Source organism: Corvus moneduloides, chromosome 4 (genome assembly GCF_009650955.1).
Source record: "Corvus moneduloides isolate bCorMon1 chromosome 4, bCorMon1.pri, whole genome shotgun sequence".
Lineage (NCBI taxonomy): Eukaryota > Metazoa > Chordata > Aves > Passeriformes > Corvidae > Corvus > Corvus moneduloides.
Window position 1 is genome coordinate 63,026,129 of NC_045479.1, and position 20,968 is coordinate 63,047,096.

Genomic DNA, 20,968 nt, shown 5'->3' on the forward strand with positions numbered 1-20,968 from the left:
TTGGGACTGTTGTAGTATCTGATATCTTTGGAATGCTGAGACAAATTTCCCTGAAAACTCTATGATGAGATGGAAGTGCACGAATACACTGTAACATTCAGCTCCTAATAAGTAAACACAAACTACATGTTGTTAGAAAACTCAGATGTTCAAAATTCTGGGTTGCTCAACCACAATTCAACACTCTTTATGGTCATGTTCATTAAGCATCAGTTGGAGAGTCACAGTTACCTCATATTGTCTAAGTAAAAAAACCCCACATTTCATTTTCTGGTTGTTTCTCTCCCCGCCCCCCCCCCAAGCTAGGAATAACAGGCTCTAAGAAATCTGACAGAAGCCATGACCTCTGCTAACCTTTCCATGTGGCTGGGCCACAAAGCATCAGCCAGGAGTTGCACGATGGGATGGTGGAGTGAGAACAGAGGCAGGACCAACTGCAAGTCCTTCTGTGAACAAAGCTTGCCTTCACCTTCCCAATGGTTTGAACAACAGTTTTTTGTGTCACTCTCTGTGTGATCATTTAGACTCATCATATTTCCAATGTCAGTGAGAAGAGGTTATGAGAAGCCTTGTTAGATTAATTTAGTCTTGGGCATCATAGAGTCAGGCCACTGGTGAGGCTCTTTGACAGAGTTTGAGTGATACAGGAATATTCCTGTGTGCTTCACGCTGTTCACTTTGGTTACACAGCTCCCTGAGGCAAGGATACCATCACAGATACGTGGGGAAGCTAACTCTGAGCAAGAACAAGTTGCAGTGATGCAGTCTTGCTATGAACTGGGGACCTGTGGCAAATGAGAGGGACTGAGATAAGCATCAGGAGAGGTATTTTCTGGGGTACTATGCTGCAATTTTCTGGGGTATTATGCTGTCCAGAAGACTGGACTTGGTCCTATGGCACACTGCAAAGACATGGTAAGTGTTACTGAATTCCTATTTTACCTATTTATCTGGATTACACAAAGAAAGGAAAAACTGATGCTGTGGGACAGAGGGATGGCTGCATTCTATCAGGTTCTGTATTTCAGGCGCTTACCTTCTGGTATTGTCAACTGGATGGAAATACAGGAAGCCATGAAAATAAATGTTAGAAAAAGATTTGTGGGTGGGACTTTCCCCTTCCTCAGGAAGTCTGCTTGCTAGTTTATGTGAACCGAACGAGGGATAATATTTGTTCATCTATTTTATTAATTGTAGTTTAGATGTAATTACCTACACTTTACACCATATTAGTAAATCTACTCCAGAATATTATATTAGAATAATTAAGCTTTAATAATAAGAGAACTTGCTCAACAACCTTATTAATAAATCTTTGTTCAGATGTGGGGGGACACTGCCAATTTTGGTGTGGATTAGCAAAGTTTTCTTTAGTAATAATATTGAGTAGTCAACTAGGAATTTTAATCTTTTAAGTGCTTCTCAAGCATTAAATAATTAATCCCCATAACGCTCCCATGAGATAGGTAAGTAAATATTACTATCCCCATTATACAGATGGGGGAAGCCTGGATTAGGCTATTCAACTAGACTGGCCAGAGCCACTGGGAGTGTAATTGCCAAAGCAATGCTTAGGACTCAGTATTTTTGCATTTAAAAAGTGAGGAAAAGGTATTTCCTTCCTGGAAGCTCGAAGTCACTGCCAAAAAACTGAAAGTGTCATCCCATGTGCCACTCTTTCTTTCAATAGTGATTTCTTCCATTTCTATATCAAGCGATGAAAGGTCTATGTATCTTCTAAAATAGAAATTTGCTGTAAGACAGAAATAACTATATGCACCCACACATACATATACACCCACTGTTATTTAATAGAAGGATGTTCTACTTTTCTGCCAGCTGCTACATATTTATTAAATACTAAAGACATGTTTGTAAAGCAGGTTTCAATATTCAATTTTGCCCTTGAATAGTTTTTACCCATAGCAATAAAATATTCTAGAACCTTTGGGAGCCCATATTCAAATTGCCTGATGGTTTTAGACCAATTTTATTAACCAGTATATTGGTTCATTTAGTTAGTACTTTTTTTTCTTTTTACACACCACGGGTTCCTGAAATTAAGTTGATATTGCTAGAAATAAGAAGGTGGTATTGGAAATGCAGCAGGAATATGAATGAATGTTTGCAGTTCCACCAAGGTGGTCACAGGCAGAAAGGGCACTTTTCCAAAATGACTATTGATTTTTGCACTCACATCAGGTGAATGATATATGGGGTAGTTCAAGTTTCAAATAACACCCAACCTCAGCTCTGGAGATTTATAAAATGAGCATTAAAAATAGGATGAACTGGATTATTTGATCAGTACTCTGAACAGATAAGAGTATCTGCCTTCAAAGTATAGGCCAAGATGATTTAGCCATTTATTAGACAAAAGCAAAAGCTTCACACATTCTAATAGAACTAGAAAAATCAGTTTGTAGCAGACTGCAAAATGGAGCTTTCTGAAGGATATAACTATATTCAAACAATAAACCCACAGTATAAGCTCCCAATTTTTAATATATTTTTGCAAATATAAATGCAGTGGTCACTAGTAAGGGCTACCAGACCTATGATGCAAGGAAGCACAGGCATGTATCACTTGGTCTGGATGTACCTTCCAAACTACCTGCCTCTCTCTTGTGCTACATCCAAGTTCAAGTAAGCCTGCTGATCATCTTGCAGAAGTGATTATTTATACAAAAGGGAACAATTCCTTTGGGTGAAATGTGGTCTTACAACAGACTGCACTGTGATGTTATGGTAGGGCCTCTCCTAAGGCATACTGGAATGGTTCTGCATCAGGAAATTTGACTCCTTCCTCAGTGCTCTAATGAATGGTATAACAGCCACATTTTTGGTTGGGATAAGCTCCATTAAAATGGGCTCTTTAGGAAAATCCCCTCCGAACTCTTTCATTAAAAACACCTGAAATGGAAACATTTAATAAAAATTTGACATGACATTGCTTTTTATCAAGCAAGTATCTCAGTTTTGGTGTTGACTGGAACTAAAATGCTTTTGATTTTCTGGATACATTATACTGAGAAAAAAAATTCTGTTTCAACACTTCCTGCCAAATAAATGAGAACCATTCACAGCTGGATGACTCTGCAAAACTAACTTTAGCTATATTTATAGAGTATTTACATTTCTACTTATTTCAGGAAAAATACTTATTTCCTGTGTATGTTTTTCTAGAGGAAGAAAAATAAAGATGATGCCCAGAAAGTTGCGGTTATAAATATGCAGAACTTCTGTTGGAACTGTAGTTCATGGAGCTGGGACTCCTGGGACAACTAGGACTTGTAAAATGGCCCTAATTCCAGCCTGGATTTTAACCTCTCTGAGCTATGTTTAGTGAAGAATAAAACAGAGGTAAGGTGAGAATACAAGGAATGGTGGAAGTAACATTTCTATATGATGCAGGAACTTCGTGGCTGGGAGGTCTCTGATGGTGACATACACACTTGAACTACATGGGAACAATTCCAAACAGCCTCTAGATGTGACCAGCTTTGCAGCAGCAAAGCATATGGATATGTCTGTGTTCAAAAAAAATCTTATTTCTAGACACAGATCGGAAATGAGCTCTAACTGGAAACACATTGGTTACATTACCTGGACTTGCATGCACAAGACTGATAACTTAAGGCCAGTTTAGTGCCTGGGTGCTGGGGGCAGGAATTCTCTGAGCATCACACTGGAGCAACTGCTTGAAGCTCAAATGCTGGAAGAACACTCTGGGTGTAACTCCCTTTCTATTTCCAATCTGTCTACTTCAATGTGTGAGACTGTATAATTGCAGTAAATGTACTACGTTGTGCAAAGTCAGCAGCAGACAGAGCTGAACGCATCTGGACACTGCTGTGTTTTCTGTGATGACAGCAATCAATAGGAAAATAAAAAACGAGTCTTGCTTTTCCTTTGCTTTCCAGGTATCATATCTAGGCCCTGACTCTGTATTACAAATTAGATGTATCTGAACAACCTGTGCAGTTGGATCTGATTCTATGAAGAAAATAGCCTGAAATCAAGAGCAAAGTGCTTTGCTTAAATTCAGCATAACCACAGGGTTTGATAAATGAGTACTGCCTTACAGCACATTTCAAAATGTGTTCAATTTTACATCTGTTATTTCTTCAAGGGGCTGCACATAAATATTGTTTGAGAACAGCACCTAACTTCCACCTTCATATTGCTAATATTTTTGCAAGCCAGGTGCCACAAAGAAGAGGAAAATTATGGCTTGAATGCAAAAGTTTAAGATCTTCTACCTGAAAAGTCATATTCAGAAGATAAATTTTTGTCATGAGAAAAAGTGAATATATAGCAGACCAATGCACTAGCAGCAGTGTAACATGCAAAACTCATTATTTAGGATATTAAAAGACATTTGTAGAATGCATAGCTGCTTTGATGTCTTAGATAATCAGTTATGAAAGAAAAGTCGAATACTGTAGAAACAAGTGAGCTAGCATGTAAGAAAAAGTTGAAAAATACTCTATTAACAGTTGTGAGAAACAAAATGTATTAGAAAGATAATATACATGCAGAGTTTACAAACCGTGTCTTTAGGGTGGCCCAATAAGTAGAAATATGGGGACCCATGCTTGTCACTTTTCATGCACATGGAGAGACTGGAAGGTACCATTCCTAAAGGAAGGGGAGGAACAGCCTAGGACCAATCATTAGAATTAACAGAACCAGTGACATACAGACATTTTACTATTGTTAGAGCAGAGAATTCTTAGTAAGTTTAGAACAACTGAGTAAAAAGCTTATATGTAACAGGCAAGAAGTATTTCTGTAAAGCTAAGACAAATAAGCATGCTGTAAGTCTAAATATTAGTGGATTATTGAAACTACAGTACATATATATTCAGGATATAGATTCACCTGGTCTATGGATATGGAGTACATCTTGAGGTGCTTCCTGAAGGAGTCATAACAAAGCAAAAGCAAAGGGCTTAATGCATTTAAGAACTGTGCCAATTTACTTGTATGAAAAATCCTTGTATTGGTATCAACTCTGACATTTTTGGTTTTTTTTTGCTGGGGTGGTGCTGAAGCAGGAGATGAGAGTTTCTTCAAGGCCCCTTAGAAATGACTTACTGCTAAATAACTTGTAGCTTTTATCTCTTAACCATCAATTTGTATATACTGAAACTTTACTCTTCCTCCCTTAAACAGCCCAAACCGAATCTAAACTCTAGTTCTGTAAAACCACCTGAGTGTAATGAACCCATGGTGTGAGCTGTGTATGCAATTTAGCATTGTGCAAAGAAACAGAGATTCCAAAAATACACACTGCAACCCCAGGACATGTCTTTTAATACAGCAAAACAAAGCAGGGGAGGACAGGGAAAGGGACCATCATTGTATAGATCCATAAAGCACCAACCATCACCACACGATGCAGATTTCTTGTCCTCCAAACCTCAATGATTCCAGTTCCCACAGCTCTGTGTATCTGCTAGTATCACAGTGTGACCTAGAATGCTCAGGGCCAGATCCAGATATCCAAGATAGGGCAATGGAAAAGTTTTCCAAAATCTCGCTGGGCTGGAGTCTCTAAAACTTGTAACTTCCTTCAGGAGTTCTTAAGCAACTTAAAACTAAGTGAAACTTGATAGAAACCTGATATCAAACCTGACAGATGATTTTGTAGTCCTGAAAGCAGGAAGGGAAACAAATTCATTTCTTCTAGATGTTCCTCACAGGTGAAAATCAGTGTTTTTGCTCCCTCTGCACTACCAGACAGAAAGCAACCGGGGCAGGGGGTTATGCCTTGCTGGAGGGATGGAGTCCACCTACAGGTGCTAACCTGCCTCAGCCTTCCTTTACAGCCACCTTTACACCCTGTTACGCCTTCCTTCCTCAGCCTCCTTTACACCCCATTTGTGGTCATTTGATTATATGACTCATTGCTTTCAGAAACTTCTAGGAACTTATATATTTTAATGTACTATGAGTAATAAAATCTCCAGTCAGGAAAGGCCAGGAGCAGTAAGCCGGCAGAAACAATCTGCCAGGACTGCTGATGTGGGAACCTGTTAATCCATTCCTTCTCCTATTTCACATGTTCCCCCTGTTCCCTCCCCAGCCTTGGCCACTCCCTCGGTTTCTCCCCATTTGTTCTGTACCCCAGCCCCGCCCAGGGACCGCCCCTGGGCCCTGACAAAACCACCCTGCACCCGGACCACGCTGTCTCTCTACCTCTGAGCATTGCTGGGACAAGATATGATTAAAGCCATCTCACACCCTCATGAGAGACCCTTCTCTGCCTCCTTTACCCCCACTGCGTTGTGACGCTGCTGCTGCCGGAGCCAGATCGCGGGGCTGTCCCAAATGGACTCCGGGATGCGACTGATGGCATGGCCCTGGGAAACCCTCACTGAGCTCTCAGGGAGCAGCAGCCTGCTAGCCAGAGTGCAGTGGTTACAACATGCTGGGACTGAAACATCACAGGCTTTCCTAGGGAACTTCCTCCGAAGATATTTAGAGAAAACAGTAGCTATTCCCACAGAAAACTAGTTTTCTGGAGCTGATCAGTCATTAGAGGTAACTTGCTTCTTGCAGAACTCACAGCTGGATAGAGAGACTGATCTGTTAGTTTTACTTCCTCATTAATTTTATCATTTTGAGATTTTGTGAACAGTTTTCCCACATTTTGCCTTTAAGAATGACACTTCATCCCAGTGTTTGGCTATGCAAAGTACATGTCCTTCTCATGGTGTTTAGGTAGCTATGGCTAAGGCCTGAAATACATGAGCATCTGTAATGAGGCTCCCACAGTGTGAAGAGGCAGATTTTTTTTCAGAACTGCTGCACACCCAGTAGCTCCTGCTGAAGTCAGTAACCACTGAGGTAGGTGCATACACAGGAAATTAGGCAGCCACTGCAGGGAAAGTCTTGATCTGTCACTATTCAAATTGTTTTTAATGCTGGGGTGAGAAGTGCTCAGTTCTACAGTGATGATTCTGAGTTTTGTGTCCTGTGATATGTAGGAAACCTCACACTCTCTCCAGCCAGACTTCCCAGTCATTAAGTGCATTTTGGGATCAGGATTCCCAGCAGTACTTCTAGTCTTTCTTGCACATTAATATGATTTCTTACTATGACTTGGTTCTCTGGAGAACACAGCTGGCAGATTATTTCCTATGAAACATAATGCTGATGTTCTTCGGCTTTGGACAAGCTGTGATAATTTACCTCCAGTAGAAGCACAGTTCCTCTGGCTATCCTTATCCTCAGCAAACGTTCTGAGATGCTGGCTGATAAAACACCTGTTTTCTAAGCTTCCTTTGTTGCACCCTGCTGTGAAATCAGCTATAGTTTTGGAGCATTAGTCATACCCGAGCTCCTTTGCTTACATTCTGATGGTACCGGGCCTGCTACAAGGGGATTTCTGCCTCTTAAGTACTCTGGGATCTTTGGCATTTGTTTTCAACCAAAACCAGCAGCTGGAATGGACGTAAATGATGCATTTGCAGCACACCTTATTTCTTATCCTAGGTTTGAGTAGTGCTTCAGCTCAGCCAGAATTTTCCAAGTTCGGAAATGCACAGATTTCCAGGCAGTATAAACTGACATAACTCATTCAGGAGATTTACACTCTCGCAGGAGCTTGTTTTTTGTTTCTTCCCTGAGTGCTTTCTTCTTTTCAATACACACTCTTTTCTTTCACAAATCACTTTCTTATCATTGATGAATTTTCCTCAACACTGCTGTTACTGATGTCAATCACATCATCACTCAAACACTGATATTTCTTGCACTTAAGTACATAGCTCCATATTTTGTACTAACAGAAACACTGCACTGGGGTTTAAAACTCAAGGAAAATCAAGAAGCTGAAGACTGAAGACAATAATGTGATGGTCTTGGCTGGCTGGTTTAGGTAGCTCTAGGTAATTAGTGCTGTGAATCTGAATGTTGCTGCTGTTGGAAAGGTCTTTAATCACAGCATTACTAAAACTGATTTGGGAAGTCCCTGACCATTTCACCTATCAGGGACTGAGAGAATATCCAGGAGAGGACCCTGGTACACTTGTGCTGTTTTCATATTTCTCCCTAGGCTTCTGCTGCACACCATCACTGCAGTCCCAATACCAGCTCTGTCCTCCAGACTTGCATTTATATACACAACTAAGTCTTATTTCCCACTGATGCTCTCCATAGCTGGACCCTGTATAAGAAATATTTATGACATGTACTTGCTAAAACAAAAAGCTGATTAATTCAGTAAAAAGAGCTCCAATTAGTCTTGTTACATCTCAACTGTAAAATTCTGGTTGAAGGAAGAGTGAGCTACTAAATATTGAGTAGTTTATCTGCTGTCCTCAGGACCACTTTGTCCTCAAGCTTACTGTCACAACCTTCTCTGCATTCAGTTTTACATTATTTTGAAAAGATGTTCTGGGGGTCTCTGACAGACATTCTTCGCAGCATGATGACTTAACCTTGAGATCTGGCCTGCTCGAGATGCTGTCTCCCATTTTAATTGGTTCTGTTTGTTAATTTCTGTTTTTAACTTCCTAGGCAGGCTGCTGTTGGAATTTACGTGTACCTTCTGTTTGTTCTTAGACTATTTCTTACACCTTTGGGAAATGACCTAGGGAGGACTTTAATTATCTCAGTTAATTTCAACAGGCATCTTCTTATTTTGCTTCCATTCTGCCTCCGGACTGGATAGAGCTCTAACACTTCTCCACCTGCATAAAGCACAGATTAAGAACTGCAGATGTGCAGATGTTATCCTTTGCTGTCATGCTTTCTGCAGGTTGTGTGTACATTATGAAGTAACTCCTGAACACTTTTACTCCTTTTTCAGTGCAGTAGGAGAAAGGGATTTTCAAGCACAGCTACTTAGTTCTCCTCCTGTATGGAGCTGTAAGCTGGAGATGTAGCTTGGAAAATGGTCTGATGAAACAGCACTTCTTAGTAGCAACTTTTATTTCTCAGTAATCTGCATTTTTAAACAACTAATGCCAAGTATTCCAAATGCCTTTCCAAATGGTGAGCTTGGGTTTCAACAATGCCGTGAAGTCTCCTTGTTGCTTTCTGTTAACTAAAAGCTGTGTCTGGAATTCTAGTGGTCATCTTCTGTGGAAGGGAAGACTTGTGCACATTTTGGAAGATTTGTTTTCCTAAATCAATGATGATTACACTGAAGTTTTTAGGGGTTTTAGGTGGTTGTTTTTTTTTTTTTTTTTTTTTTTTTTTTGTGTGTGTGTGTGTGGTTTTTCCCCCCCCGGAATAAAGTACAGATTTATAAGATTATATAAATAATGGACATTCATTTTGGATTTAAATGCCATTTGGAGCTGGGATCTTAAGAAATTCAGATTTGGAATGGGTCTGAACTCTAACTGATTTTTTACTCATAGTAGCTTCCTGGACCTACCTTAGATTAAATTGTTTTTTGAGGAACCAGAGAACTGCTGGTATATAGTTCTGCTATTTGAGAAGGATTACTACCACTCTATCAGTCCTGGACGCTTGTTTGTTCTTTCATTAGAAATGATGCACCTCTCCCTATAAAACAGTTTTGAAGGTGACCTGAATTTCTGTTGGAGGTCTCTCTGAAAGGATTGCACATTAGTTAAAATTGGTATTAAATATCTTAGTACCATTTTATCAGAACCCCTGAAAACCATTTTGGCTTTGTTTCTACTCACCAAAATTATAGATCACTAACTTTATTACCAAATGAGTGGACTATGGCCCATCTTTTCTGCCCTTATTCAGAAGCTCTTGAAAGCAGTAAAAAATGTAGCATACACTGTCCTGAGTATTGGCTTAGCCATAGAATTAGCTCTAGTTTAGAGAAGAAAATAGTGTAATTACCATGTGTATTGACAGCTGGGGAAGAACTGACTTTCAGTGGAGCTGGCTTTAACAGAGGTAATGAATTTATGCTGGCAACAAAAGCTCACCTGAACCTACAGTTACGCCTAAGTATTTGAATTTTTATGTGACTCTAATTTCTGACTCTAATGGGAAAGCATTCTGGAACTTCAAAAGTAACAGTAAAGAAGTTTAATAGAGTTTTTGACCTCCTAGCATAAAGAAGTCAAGGACTTTTCATTAAAAAAATAGCCCTTTTCCTGAGAGATTTAAGGCCCAGAGGTGCACATCATAGACATTATGTAAATATATGAAATTGTTGCACCATACTATAGAGTAAGCCCTGATTCCAGTTTTAAAAAAGAACACTTCATCTTTGAAATTACCTTTGGATAATTTACTTTTACTTCTTGTCATTTCTATTATGAAATAAGGTTTCTATATTGCCTAAATGACTCACACGTTTTGAAATACTTAAAAAACTCCCAGAAGTCCCTCTGAAACAAAACATAAGAAGAACGAATCCTGTTTTCTCACCAAAATGAGCAAAATCTCATGTTTTAAATTCAGAACTGGGTTCTAATTGATCATCCATGTATTTTGTCAGAGAGAATACAATGGGTGAAGCTGTCAAAGAAAGGAGTACATTCTTGATAATGCTTTGAGGTTCAACCTGAGGCGCTCAATTGCATGGCAACAAGATCATCTGCTGTGACTCAAAATGTGCAGAGAAGTACCAATAAAGGAAGAAAAGGAGAGTTTATGGGCAAATCAGCAACTCCCAGCACACTCAAAGATGTCCCCTAAGAGGTTTGTAGTGCTTCCTCCAATGCACACCTTAAAAGCCACTGCCTATGTCGGGAGGTCAGCAGACTGCGATGTACACACACCTATGGGCTTGGCTAAGGAAACACTTAAGAGTAAGTCCACCTCTATTCAGGTAAGCACTTAAGCCAATAGTTAATGTGCTCCAGGAAATTACAATATATAAATATCTGCAACTGCTACTTAATTCAAAAGCAATAGAATTAATTTATGTGGAGTCATGCACATACAAAAATGTAAAGATGAAAACCCACCATATTCTGGGACCTGGCCTGTTCCACGTTTCAACAACAGTCGCACTCTCCTGCCACCAGACTTGATTAGCTCTATTGCTCTGGCATGTGTCATGTCCCTTGTGCTTTCTCCATTGATTTCAATTATTTGATCTCCCACCTGTCAGGTAAGAAGAATATTGAGTCAGACAGAATTGCAGTAAAATGAGCGTTTCAGAAGGAGACATATTCAATGGATCACAGGTTACTTGAATGACAGACACATCAAGGTAAATTTGTTCCTGTCTATCTCAGGAATATTGCTGGCAGATCAAATAACCTCCAAAGTGGATTCTGAATATGGTATATCAAATGCTGCTTGTCTTCTGCTGAAATCAGTGTAATGCCTTCGTAACTTGCCTCACATCTATGTGTAAGAGGCTTTGGTGAATTGCTTGATAAGGTGGAATCACTGGAACATTATCTGTGCTACTCTGTAACATGCAGTGCTGTGTGAGCCTAAGAAGAACTTTGTTGCACTTGCTGTTCTCATAGAGAAAAGAGAGGTTTAAAGCACAAATATAAACTTCCATAATTTGAATTTCCGAATCTTGGCAGTAAAGTTTCACACCAAATTAAGAGTAGTTATGAAGCACGCTATTAAACAAAGAAAGGTTAGTGCTTTGACACAGGACAGGCAGGTTTGCTGGAGTTCAAAGAGTATGCTTTGAACTATTTAAGCACAGGAGCCTTTTGCTGGGAGTCAGCACAGCTTGTGGCTGAACTGTCTAGTTAGAGCAGCTGACTCCAGGATTCTGATTATGGATTCTGCCACTCATCTCCTGGCCAGATTTCCAGTCAGTGTTGGAAAAGAAAAATTATTATTTTTCTGCTGCTATTTCTATAGCAGTAAAACGTGGCACTGATGTCTGCATCTCTCATCCACCTCAATTTCCCTGGCTTTGCCTCCAGCCTGCATGTTTTGGTTTTGGCTGGCTTTCCATGCTGGAAACCTTCTCCTTCAGTAGGGGAGCAGTTGCTTTCCACTGTGCCTCGTCAGCGCAGCAGAGAGCACATGTTGGGAGCAGCACTGTACAGCCTGTTGTGATACCCCTTGGTGAGAGCCTGAAACAAGCAACACAGAGAGGTGACATGTGAGCCTCGTGTCCATAGCACCACAGCCTTTGGAGTTGGTGTTTTGCAGAAGCCTCCCAGCCCCACTGGAAGGGTGACCCCAGTGAACCCAGAAGGAGGGATGCTCTCCTGGTCCTGGTAGAGGTGCAGGTCCAGGTGAAGGGCAGCCAAGAGTGGGGCATGAGGGCCCAGCTGAGTGGGTCAGCACGCTCAGAGGAACACAGTGCCAGAGGAACACATCTGTTCAGCGGGATCACATCTGCCTCAGTGTGCACCTATGCCTTCCTCACATTGTGTTTTCACTACACTAAAACAACTAAAACATCCTAGAGAGGAGATTATACAGACTTAAAAGTGATGGGCACTTCCTTTTCCCCTTACAAGACTGTCGTAACAAAACCAGCTCTTAGCTGGCCTTCGACATTGAAATGTCTTCTATTTTGTATGTTTTCTTTGCTACAATTGTACTTCTGTCAGCTAAAAGTGTAATCCTTCAGAGGTTTTACTTCTTTCCTGAGTCTGAAATATAGTATTTACCAAATAAATGTGCACAATATGAAATGTCAACACAACTCCTAGAATCAAAGAAATTGAAAAGGATGTCAAGTTATCTAGTCCTCACTTTTGCTCAGAGACACAAAGAATGCTAGTAGAAGTACTATGGAAGTGTTTTTCAATAGGAATTCATACTTTGTCAATAGCATCCTCCCAGGATCCTGTATGCAACCTCTGCTGGTACTTTGCATAGCTAAAAAGCCATTGATACAAATAAAACCTATTAGCCTTGATATTACACTTTGTAAATGCTGCAGAATGAACAGTGGGGGGAAAAAATTAGAATTATTTTGTGCAGGATTATTTTTGTAGCACAAATTGCTTCCTCAGCAGATTTTCTCTCTTTAAAAGAATGCATTTGGTTGTACCATGCAGTAAACAATTTAAAATATTTCTGATGACCTTCAGGCCAGACTGGCACACAAGCCAGGTGTTCTCTGGATCATGGTGAGATCTCCCCCAGGACTGGCCATACAGGGCTCTCTGCAACCCCCTGACTTTTGGAGAATGCAGTTGGTGCACACACTTGGAGCAAAAAGAGAAAATCTGTGTTACCACTCCTGTAACACACACAGAAGACAGATTTGTAGCAACCCCACAAGGATATTAGTCAGGCCAAAGACAGTGAAAATTCAATGAGTTTGGGAAAACCTGTTTCTAAATGTCATGAAACAATTAAACCCCGTAAAAATCCTGTAAAAGTAAAGTCAGATTTTCAGAAGGCTTGAGGACAGCTCTTTTTTTTGTGCTACATTGCCTGGGTAGACCATATTTTGGAGAAGGTATTTAAAATGTTCTTGTTAGCATGTTTTGAGAGAAGTGCCAGATTAGATCAAATGAAAGAGGTGTTTTTAACACTCCTTAATGAGTAGCTTTTAAAATGAATACTGAAAGCTGTGTAGAGAATGTACAGTCCTTCAAATAAAATTCTCTGCACTGCAGAGCAAAAAGACAGAAAGATTTTAATACAGTTTAATATGTAAAAAGGTTAAGTTAATGTCACATTTTTCCCTTGCTGTTTGCCTTTCTTCTGTTTCAATTGGTCACTATGCAGGAACAATCTTGTATTAATGTAACCTTTTCTCTGTTTCTATGAATTTGAAATTGTTTTTCTCTGTAGGCAGCATGTAGCTGATTTGATATTTCCTTTCAATATAAAATATTGTAGTTGATTTTATATTTCCTTTTCTTATAAAATATTATGTGCAAATAACTTGGGAAAGCTGCAAAAAAAGGGCCAGCACCTTGGTTATGTGACTGGAGGGGAGAGAAACATGTTTGCAAAAATTAGGTGCTCTGAAATCTACATCAGAAAGGGTGAGACCAGAGGTATAATGAATAGTTGCAGGAGCAGTGGGTTAATTGTGTTCCTTGCTTTTGTGTCTTGTGGCTGACTGATGTACAGCTGAATTATACTGCCTTTGCAGCACAAGCCCAGCTCTGATTACAGGAGAAGACAAGGAAGAGTTGTCAACACTCTTAACCTCGAGAAAAGCTTCAATTAGACTTTATACTCATATCTGAAAATTCATACAAAAGAGAAAAGGCTGAGGAGTGGTTCCCCATGTGTCAACAATGTACAATTCTTGGGGTTTTTTTTTGCAGTTAAACCTTGTTAACCTCCCCTTCCTTTTCCTTCATGTTGTAGATTTTCTTATGGCTGATATGGGAGGAAACCCTGCTGTATATTTCCTCTTTGTCCAGGCATTCATATGTGCTTTCTCCCTCAACTTTGCTATTGTGGAATAAATTTTTAGATTTGTGGAGCTATTTCTGTCTTTTCTAAATCCAGTGATTTTTTAAGAGGATCTCAGATATACCCACATATTGAAGATGCACCAAGATGAGGTCAGAGGTAACTGCAAGCATAAAATCAGTGTCTGGTACATGGGATCTTCATTTCTCTTTTTAGGATCAAAAGTTGACTCCTGCAGTTTATACAACACAGAATTGCTCTGTACTTCTCTTCTGGATCCTTCCATGCCTGTTTACAGTCTCCAAACTGGAGATCTTTTGAAGATGGGGGGTAGGTAGAACAGATCAAAATGGTAACATTCTTTCCACACTTACTAATAACGTTCCCAGAACAAATCCTTTGCCTTTTTTTAACACACCAGATTTGCAACTCATAGTCAGTTTGGATTCTCAGATACTCCCCAGCAGTTATCTCCTATTTTACATTATGCATCTGATTTCTCTGCCCTAAACTGAGCACAATGCACCTTGGCGAATTTTATCAGATTGACTGCTTTAGCATGAAATTTTTATTTTGAAATAGCCTGTTTCTCAAAGTCTTCTTAAACTCCCTATGAATAGTGACACACTGGCATCAGTAAATTTTGTTTTACTATTTATCAGTAGGTCTCCAATTATTAATGGAATATTGAACTGAGTTGGTTTCATCCCAGACCCCTCAGAACCACGCTTGTAATTACTATCAAGGAGCAAACTGTTCAGAGCAGCCTTTGGGAGGAATTATTGTCAGTAACCACTTTAAAAGAGATTCCACCTAGAGCCTTTTTCCTCATCCTTTTTATGTGAATTTCACAGATGGTAGTGTTGAAAGGTGAAAAGAAGATTGTGCATTCTCCTCCCCCTTTTTCCACTTAGAAATAAGAATGAATATCAGACATAAGAAAGGAAAATTAGACTGGTGTGACAAGATTTGCTTTCCACAATTCGTATGTCAGTGAACTTTCTCAACTTTTTGATAACTTGTCACAGATTATTTCTGAGTACAAAAGTTAAAGGAAATTTTCTTTATTTGACTTCAAAAATAGGGGATATGTTTTGCTTTCTCTAGTCTACTTCTTACTTTCTTGTCCTCCATGAATTCTTGGACATAATTACTAATAGTCTATAAATTTATTTCCCTTAGTCATTGAGCATACATGAACATCAGCAAGTTCTGCAAACTTGAATCTAAGTATGCTTTAAGCAGTTCTCTCCTTATTCTGATTTATATTTATTTTTCTTTGTTTATGTTTTTTCTGAACATTTCAATGGAGACTGATACAAAAAACCCCCACTGGATATTTCAGCCATCTCCACATTCTCATCAGGCAGTGGACCTCTTTTTTCCCAGTTCTTCATGTTTCTTTAAATATATTTATGTTACCTTTCCTTGTTCCTTTTTAAATTTCTTTGCAGACTGTTTGGATATAATTCTGTCACTTTTAATCTTCCCTCTTCATCTAGTGGGTCACCAACCACCAAGCTGGTGTTGCAGCATCAAGCTTTGAGTGTCTAAATATTTTAGTGGGTATAACCCTGTGGCATTATTTTCTTTTGTGGAAAGTCACACATTTCAATATCAGACAGCTATTTTTAATAGGCATTTCAGCAAGATGCCTTCTGTGAACATATGTAGCTTTTCAGATGAAACATCAGAATACTTTAAAAGATAAACTTCAGTGTAGCAACGTTATTGTTTTGCGTGGAATTTAGGTCCTTGGTCATGTTACAACTTTTGATTTCACTTCTGTTAAGAAATTAACAGAAAAAACAATTCCCTAAATCTGGAGAGTGGGCCTTCCCTATGATAATACCTTCAGCTCCCATGCCATTCATGTGAAGTGTTTGCATGACACCCTGAAAGGACACATGCATGCTAAATACCATGATTTAAACCCTCAAGCAGCAGGGAAAGCATTTGAGAGCACAGCCATTTAGATGTAATACTTCAACCTCACAAAGACACAGACTACATTCACATTCTTTAATAAATGTAAATAATAAACTTTAATTCGAAGGTGTCACAGCATGGGATCCATGCACAGAGCTGCGATGAGCCCTTGGCAAGGCTGGCGGCTGTTGGGTGGCCAGTCATGTGAACCAGATGGATGGACCCTTTCCCAGCCCCAACAGGGAAGCCCTGCAATTTGGGACACTCCCCAGATTGGCATGTTACTCTGGTGTAACATTCCTGGCAGTCTTCAGCAAAGACTACAAAGCAGGAGTGATCTACTGCTATGTCCTCCAGATGTTCTCAGCAGCTTATGCGTGTTGGCCTGGGAAGCTTGCCTGGCTGCTGCCTGAGCTGTATTTATTCTGAAGAAACATGCTCTTTGCAGCTATGAATCTGGAAATTTTATACATGCTGATTTTGTGTTGTGTTTCTTTCTTCCTAAAGAATATGACCATTGCTGAATTTCCATGCTGCTTGGGATATATGCCTACCCAAACCCACTGGTTCTTCTCCTGACCCAATGCCACTTGGTAAGCAGAACGCTCCTCTATTATATCCTTACAATGGGCAAGCACAAAGTAAACACTGAATGCTTCACCCCCTTAATGTTTTGAAATTTGAATATTAATGATTTGAATGTAATTATGAAAGTAGTTTGTGTGTATAGAAAATGTTTCTTTAAAAAATCTGTTTCAGTTCAAGTTAATTCAAATGCTCCATCCATGTGTAAGAACAACTGAGCTATAAAATTGGGCAACATGTTTCTAGCTATAATGAGAAGATAATATTCCTAAGGAATGTTTAAGTGACATCACTATTGATAGGTTAATTAGAAAGAAAATTGTAAAGCTTCTCCAAATCATTAGAATAAAGTGCCTCTAGTACATGTGGGTTCATCTGCAGAGCCTTTGTTCTGGCCATATTTTATAGCAATTATTACTGGTCTTGTTAAAAAAAGCTGACCATACATGCAAACAGAGTTTCAGAAACAGGGTGAACCAGAAGGGAAACATGTACAGCTTTAATGTAGTAAAGAGACTTTTCCTTGCTTGAGTGTGCTTTTAAACTACTGATGTGAGCCTTGTGTATGTTTGCCTCCATTGGCACGTAAGGAACAGTCTCTAAGCAGGTGTATGGTTCCCAGTTGCATGAAATTAAATTAATTGTGTATGCACATTTTCATTCTATGTTAAATCTAATGATAAAAGCAGCCTCAAATGATTTGTGTGGAGGGCATTTCTATCTGTCATTTTATTAATGCATTTTATAATTAAGCCTCAGGAAAGAGACTAATCACACAATTATTTTTATATGGGCATTCTATTTTTATAACTGAAACACTTTTTACATGTTATTTGTTGCTGTTGTTAGTGTCAATTGGTCCAAATAGCTGAAAAATTGTCTGTACTTGGAGACCAAATGGCAATTCCAGAGTATCTATTTTGGTGAATTTCCAAGTACTGTCAAGCCCTAGTATCATTGCCTGGAGTTAGGCACAGGCTGGGTATCTGCTGTGCAAATTTCCTCACAGCAGAGAATCTGTACTGCCTGGAAATCCCAGGGGTAATATGTAGCCTGAGCAAAGCTGTGGGGTTTTGGTCATCTTGGACTCCCTCCAGTGCATTTTAGGTATGTGCGCTCAGATGTCTCAGCAGGAGACAAGGTATTTGTCTTTGGAGAAATTACAATTACATGTCCCATGCTGCTTTTGAACCAACTGCCCATAAAGGTTCAGAGTGAAAAAGTCTCTTTTTCTGTGGCCAGCCAGCTATTTAAGCAGCTGTGGCTTCTTACCCCTGGAAATGCCAGGCCCTTTGTTCCCACAGAGACACAGTCTTGACTCCTGCCCAAAAGAAGGGGAAAAGAGTGGCCATGGGACATGGTGCAGAGCAAGAAAAGGCCTTCACACCACTCCTCAGCAGGAGCTCTAGCTTGTTTCTTTTCACTTTTTTACCCTTTCCTGAGAGAAAGAGTAGTGCTATTTGAGAAAGAGAGCTTGGAAAGAGGAAAATGTGCATGCCTGATTGTCTGCAGAGAATGGGGAGTGCAAGAGGGAAAAATGGAGTTTGCAGTTATGGGTCGTGCAGTTGTGACAAGACAGCAAAGTGGACTTCTGGTACTACAGTACACTTGATGCCTTTCACAACATTGCTGCAAAATAATCCATGTATATGTGAAATAAATCTGTCAAAGATAAAATGAAAAAGCATTGTCCTCCTGGATTTGATATATTATTACTTTTTTAAAACAGAGGTGGGATAACTCAGTGTGGCATAATGTAATATTAATAACATGTACTTCACCTTTACAATCAGGGATGGGAACCAATAGAGACTATGAAAAAGGAAGAAGAAAATTTTCTGGTGTCTTCTTGATCAGGCAGTTCCCATCAGGCAAAAGCAAATTCAAGTTCTGACAAGCAGCTTTTATAGATCCTACATAGAAACCTGGGCATGGAGATTGTGTCATCCAAAGTTGCATCCATGCAGCAAAAGAGAAAAGAACATAAACCCTGACAAGATAAAACCACAAAAAAATTTTGAGGAGGAAAAATGCTGAAATGTCAGATCTAGGAAGGTATTTTCAAGCATACCACAGGAACAGAGTCTGTCAGATCTCAAAAGATAATTTGGGCACAAGGTAGAAAAGACTGCAGAAAACAGATTAATTCTTTGCATCAATGTTCACTGAAGAGGAGGGCAGCAAAACTCCTGCAGAGGGTCTGCTCACTGCAGGGTTGAGTGAGGAACTGACTCCAACAGCAGGGTCAGTGGCAAAGATTTTATAACAGACTGATGAAATGGATAGTGAGAAACCACCAGAAGTAGATTACTTTTATCCTCAGTTCTAAAGGAATTTGGATATGAAGCTGCTTCAACTAGTAGCTGTAGGATATAATCTACTGCTTAAATCAGTAAATTGCTGAATTTCAAAGGAATGGGAAGTGGCAAGTGTGACACCAGTCTTTAAGAATGGTCTTGGAAAGTAACCAAGCAAGTCTCATGTTCAATTGAGCAGATGGAAGGAAGCAATAAGGATGGTGAGGCTTAGCTGGCACATGGATAATGATGATATAGTAGGAAAGGGTCAGTGTGGCTATTGTAGAGGGAAGCCATTCCTCACATATCTATTGCAGGTCACTGCAGCTCTCAATGACTATATATATAAATGAGATCTGGTTAGTATACTGACATTTTCAGAAAGCTTTTAATAGTAAAGTCTTCAATAGAGGCTCTGGTGTGGGATGAAAAAGAATAGGGTCTTCTAGGCAGGAGATTAAATTCTAGGAAAAAAATGCTTTAAATAAGTGGTCAATTTTCACAATCAAAAGACTTTACCACAGTGATTATTCTGTTCAGCATACTTGTAAATGGTGTGGGGAAGAGGTGATAGGATTTGCAGACGACACATTACCATGCAGTATGATCAAATCTAAAGTTAAAAGCTCTAAAAAGAGGTGGCACAATTCGGTGTGCTGAAGCAGCATTTGAAGTCCAGTGGTGCTGAGTGCTAAGCACCAAGTATAGTACATGTGGAAAACTGCCTACACCATCACTCTAAGTCAGCCATCACCCCTGAAGAGACAGATCCCACAGTCCTTGTGCTTAGCTCACTAAGCTGAAAATGTCAGCACAGCCAAAAAGCCAAACAGAATACCAACTGCTAGAGGCAGAGTGAAGAGCAGAGGAGAAGCCATGGCTGTGTCATTTAGGAACACCAATATCCTGAAAACTGTGGATTGTTCTGGTGCTTCCACATCCAAATGAATGTGATACATTAAGAAATGGTTTGGAAGAGGCCAATGAGGCTGGTCAGGGGTAAAGAACAGCTCCCTTTTGATGCAAGATGAAACAGACTGGTAAGGTTCCGTGGGAAAAAGATGGATATGATATAGGTCAGTAGAATAAAGAATGATATGGAGAATGATGAAGTAAGGTTATTATATTGTAACTACAAACAAAAAAAAGGTTTTTTTTTCAAACAATGCAAGCATTTAAACTTGGAATCCACTGGCATAGGGTATCTGGAATGTCAAAAGCATGAGTACATTCAAATAAATGGCTAAAAAATAGTCCTAATACTGAGTTCTAACATAGAAAAATCTATAAACTTCTGGCTGCCAGGGTGTTGGATGTTATACGCAGTGAAGAATCATTTCATTCTTGTCCTACATTCCTTTTCTAAGCATCTTTTACTTGTCCTTGGAGTGAGGATACTAGGCTGGTGGGCCATAGGAATGGGCCTCATATCTTTATCCTTTTACTGTCAGAGATTACCTCTCCCAATTTCAACTTGACGTGGTTTGGGAAAACACAGAAGAGAAGTCGATGCCTGTGTCACTCCTGTTGCTGGACAACATGTTTTAGTTAACAGAGCAGCATCATGTGGTGTGCTCATTTTTTTTCTAACACTCTTAATTTTTAAGTTAGGGTTAATTAATTTTTTAGACTTGAAAACCTTCATAAATATGCTATAAACCCCAGATTTAAATACCATGCTTGCCTGCTAACTAAGTATTTTAGTCTTAAAATTTAATACTAAACTATTTTTATCAAGATTATTAACTTGTTTTTTTTTCACAGCTGGCTTGAAAGATTTTGCTACTAGGCATAAAGGATGCTTTGAATGTGCCAACCTGAATACATTTTGCAATACTTTGTTAATTAAGTGTGTGAGAGGAATACCTCTCCTTACCTTTCTGCAAACAAATTCTAAA

At 39.4% G+C, this 20,968-nt stretch overlaps 1 protein-coding gene across 11 annotated transcripts in view; it reads right to left on the reverse strand.

Moving 5' to 3' along the window:
- MAGI2 (membrane associated guanylate kinase, WW and PDZ domain containing 2) overlaps positions 1-20,968 on the reverse strand; it is a 726,260-nt gene that overhangs the window by 12,760 nt on the left and 692,532 nt on the right. For 8 of the 11 annotated variants that reach the window (XM_032106792.1, XM_032106787.1, XM_032106785.1 and 5 more), the window contains one exon: positions 10,917-11,055. In XM_032106792.1, coding sequence (XP_031962683.1) covers positions 10,917-11,055 — 139 coding nt within the window. Of the gene's footprint in view, positions 1-4,552; positions 4,664-10,916; positions 11,056-20,968 lie in introns of all 11 variants that reach the window. The other 3 variants (XM_032106795.1, XM_032106793.1, XM_032106794.1) reach the window with 2 other exon arrangements.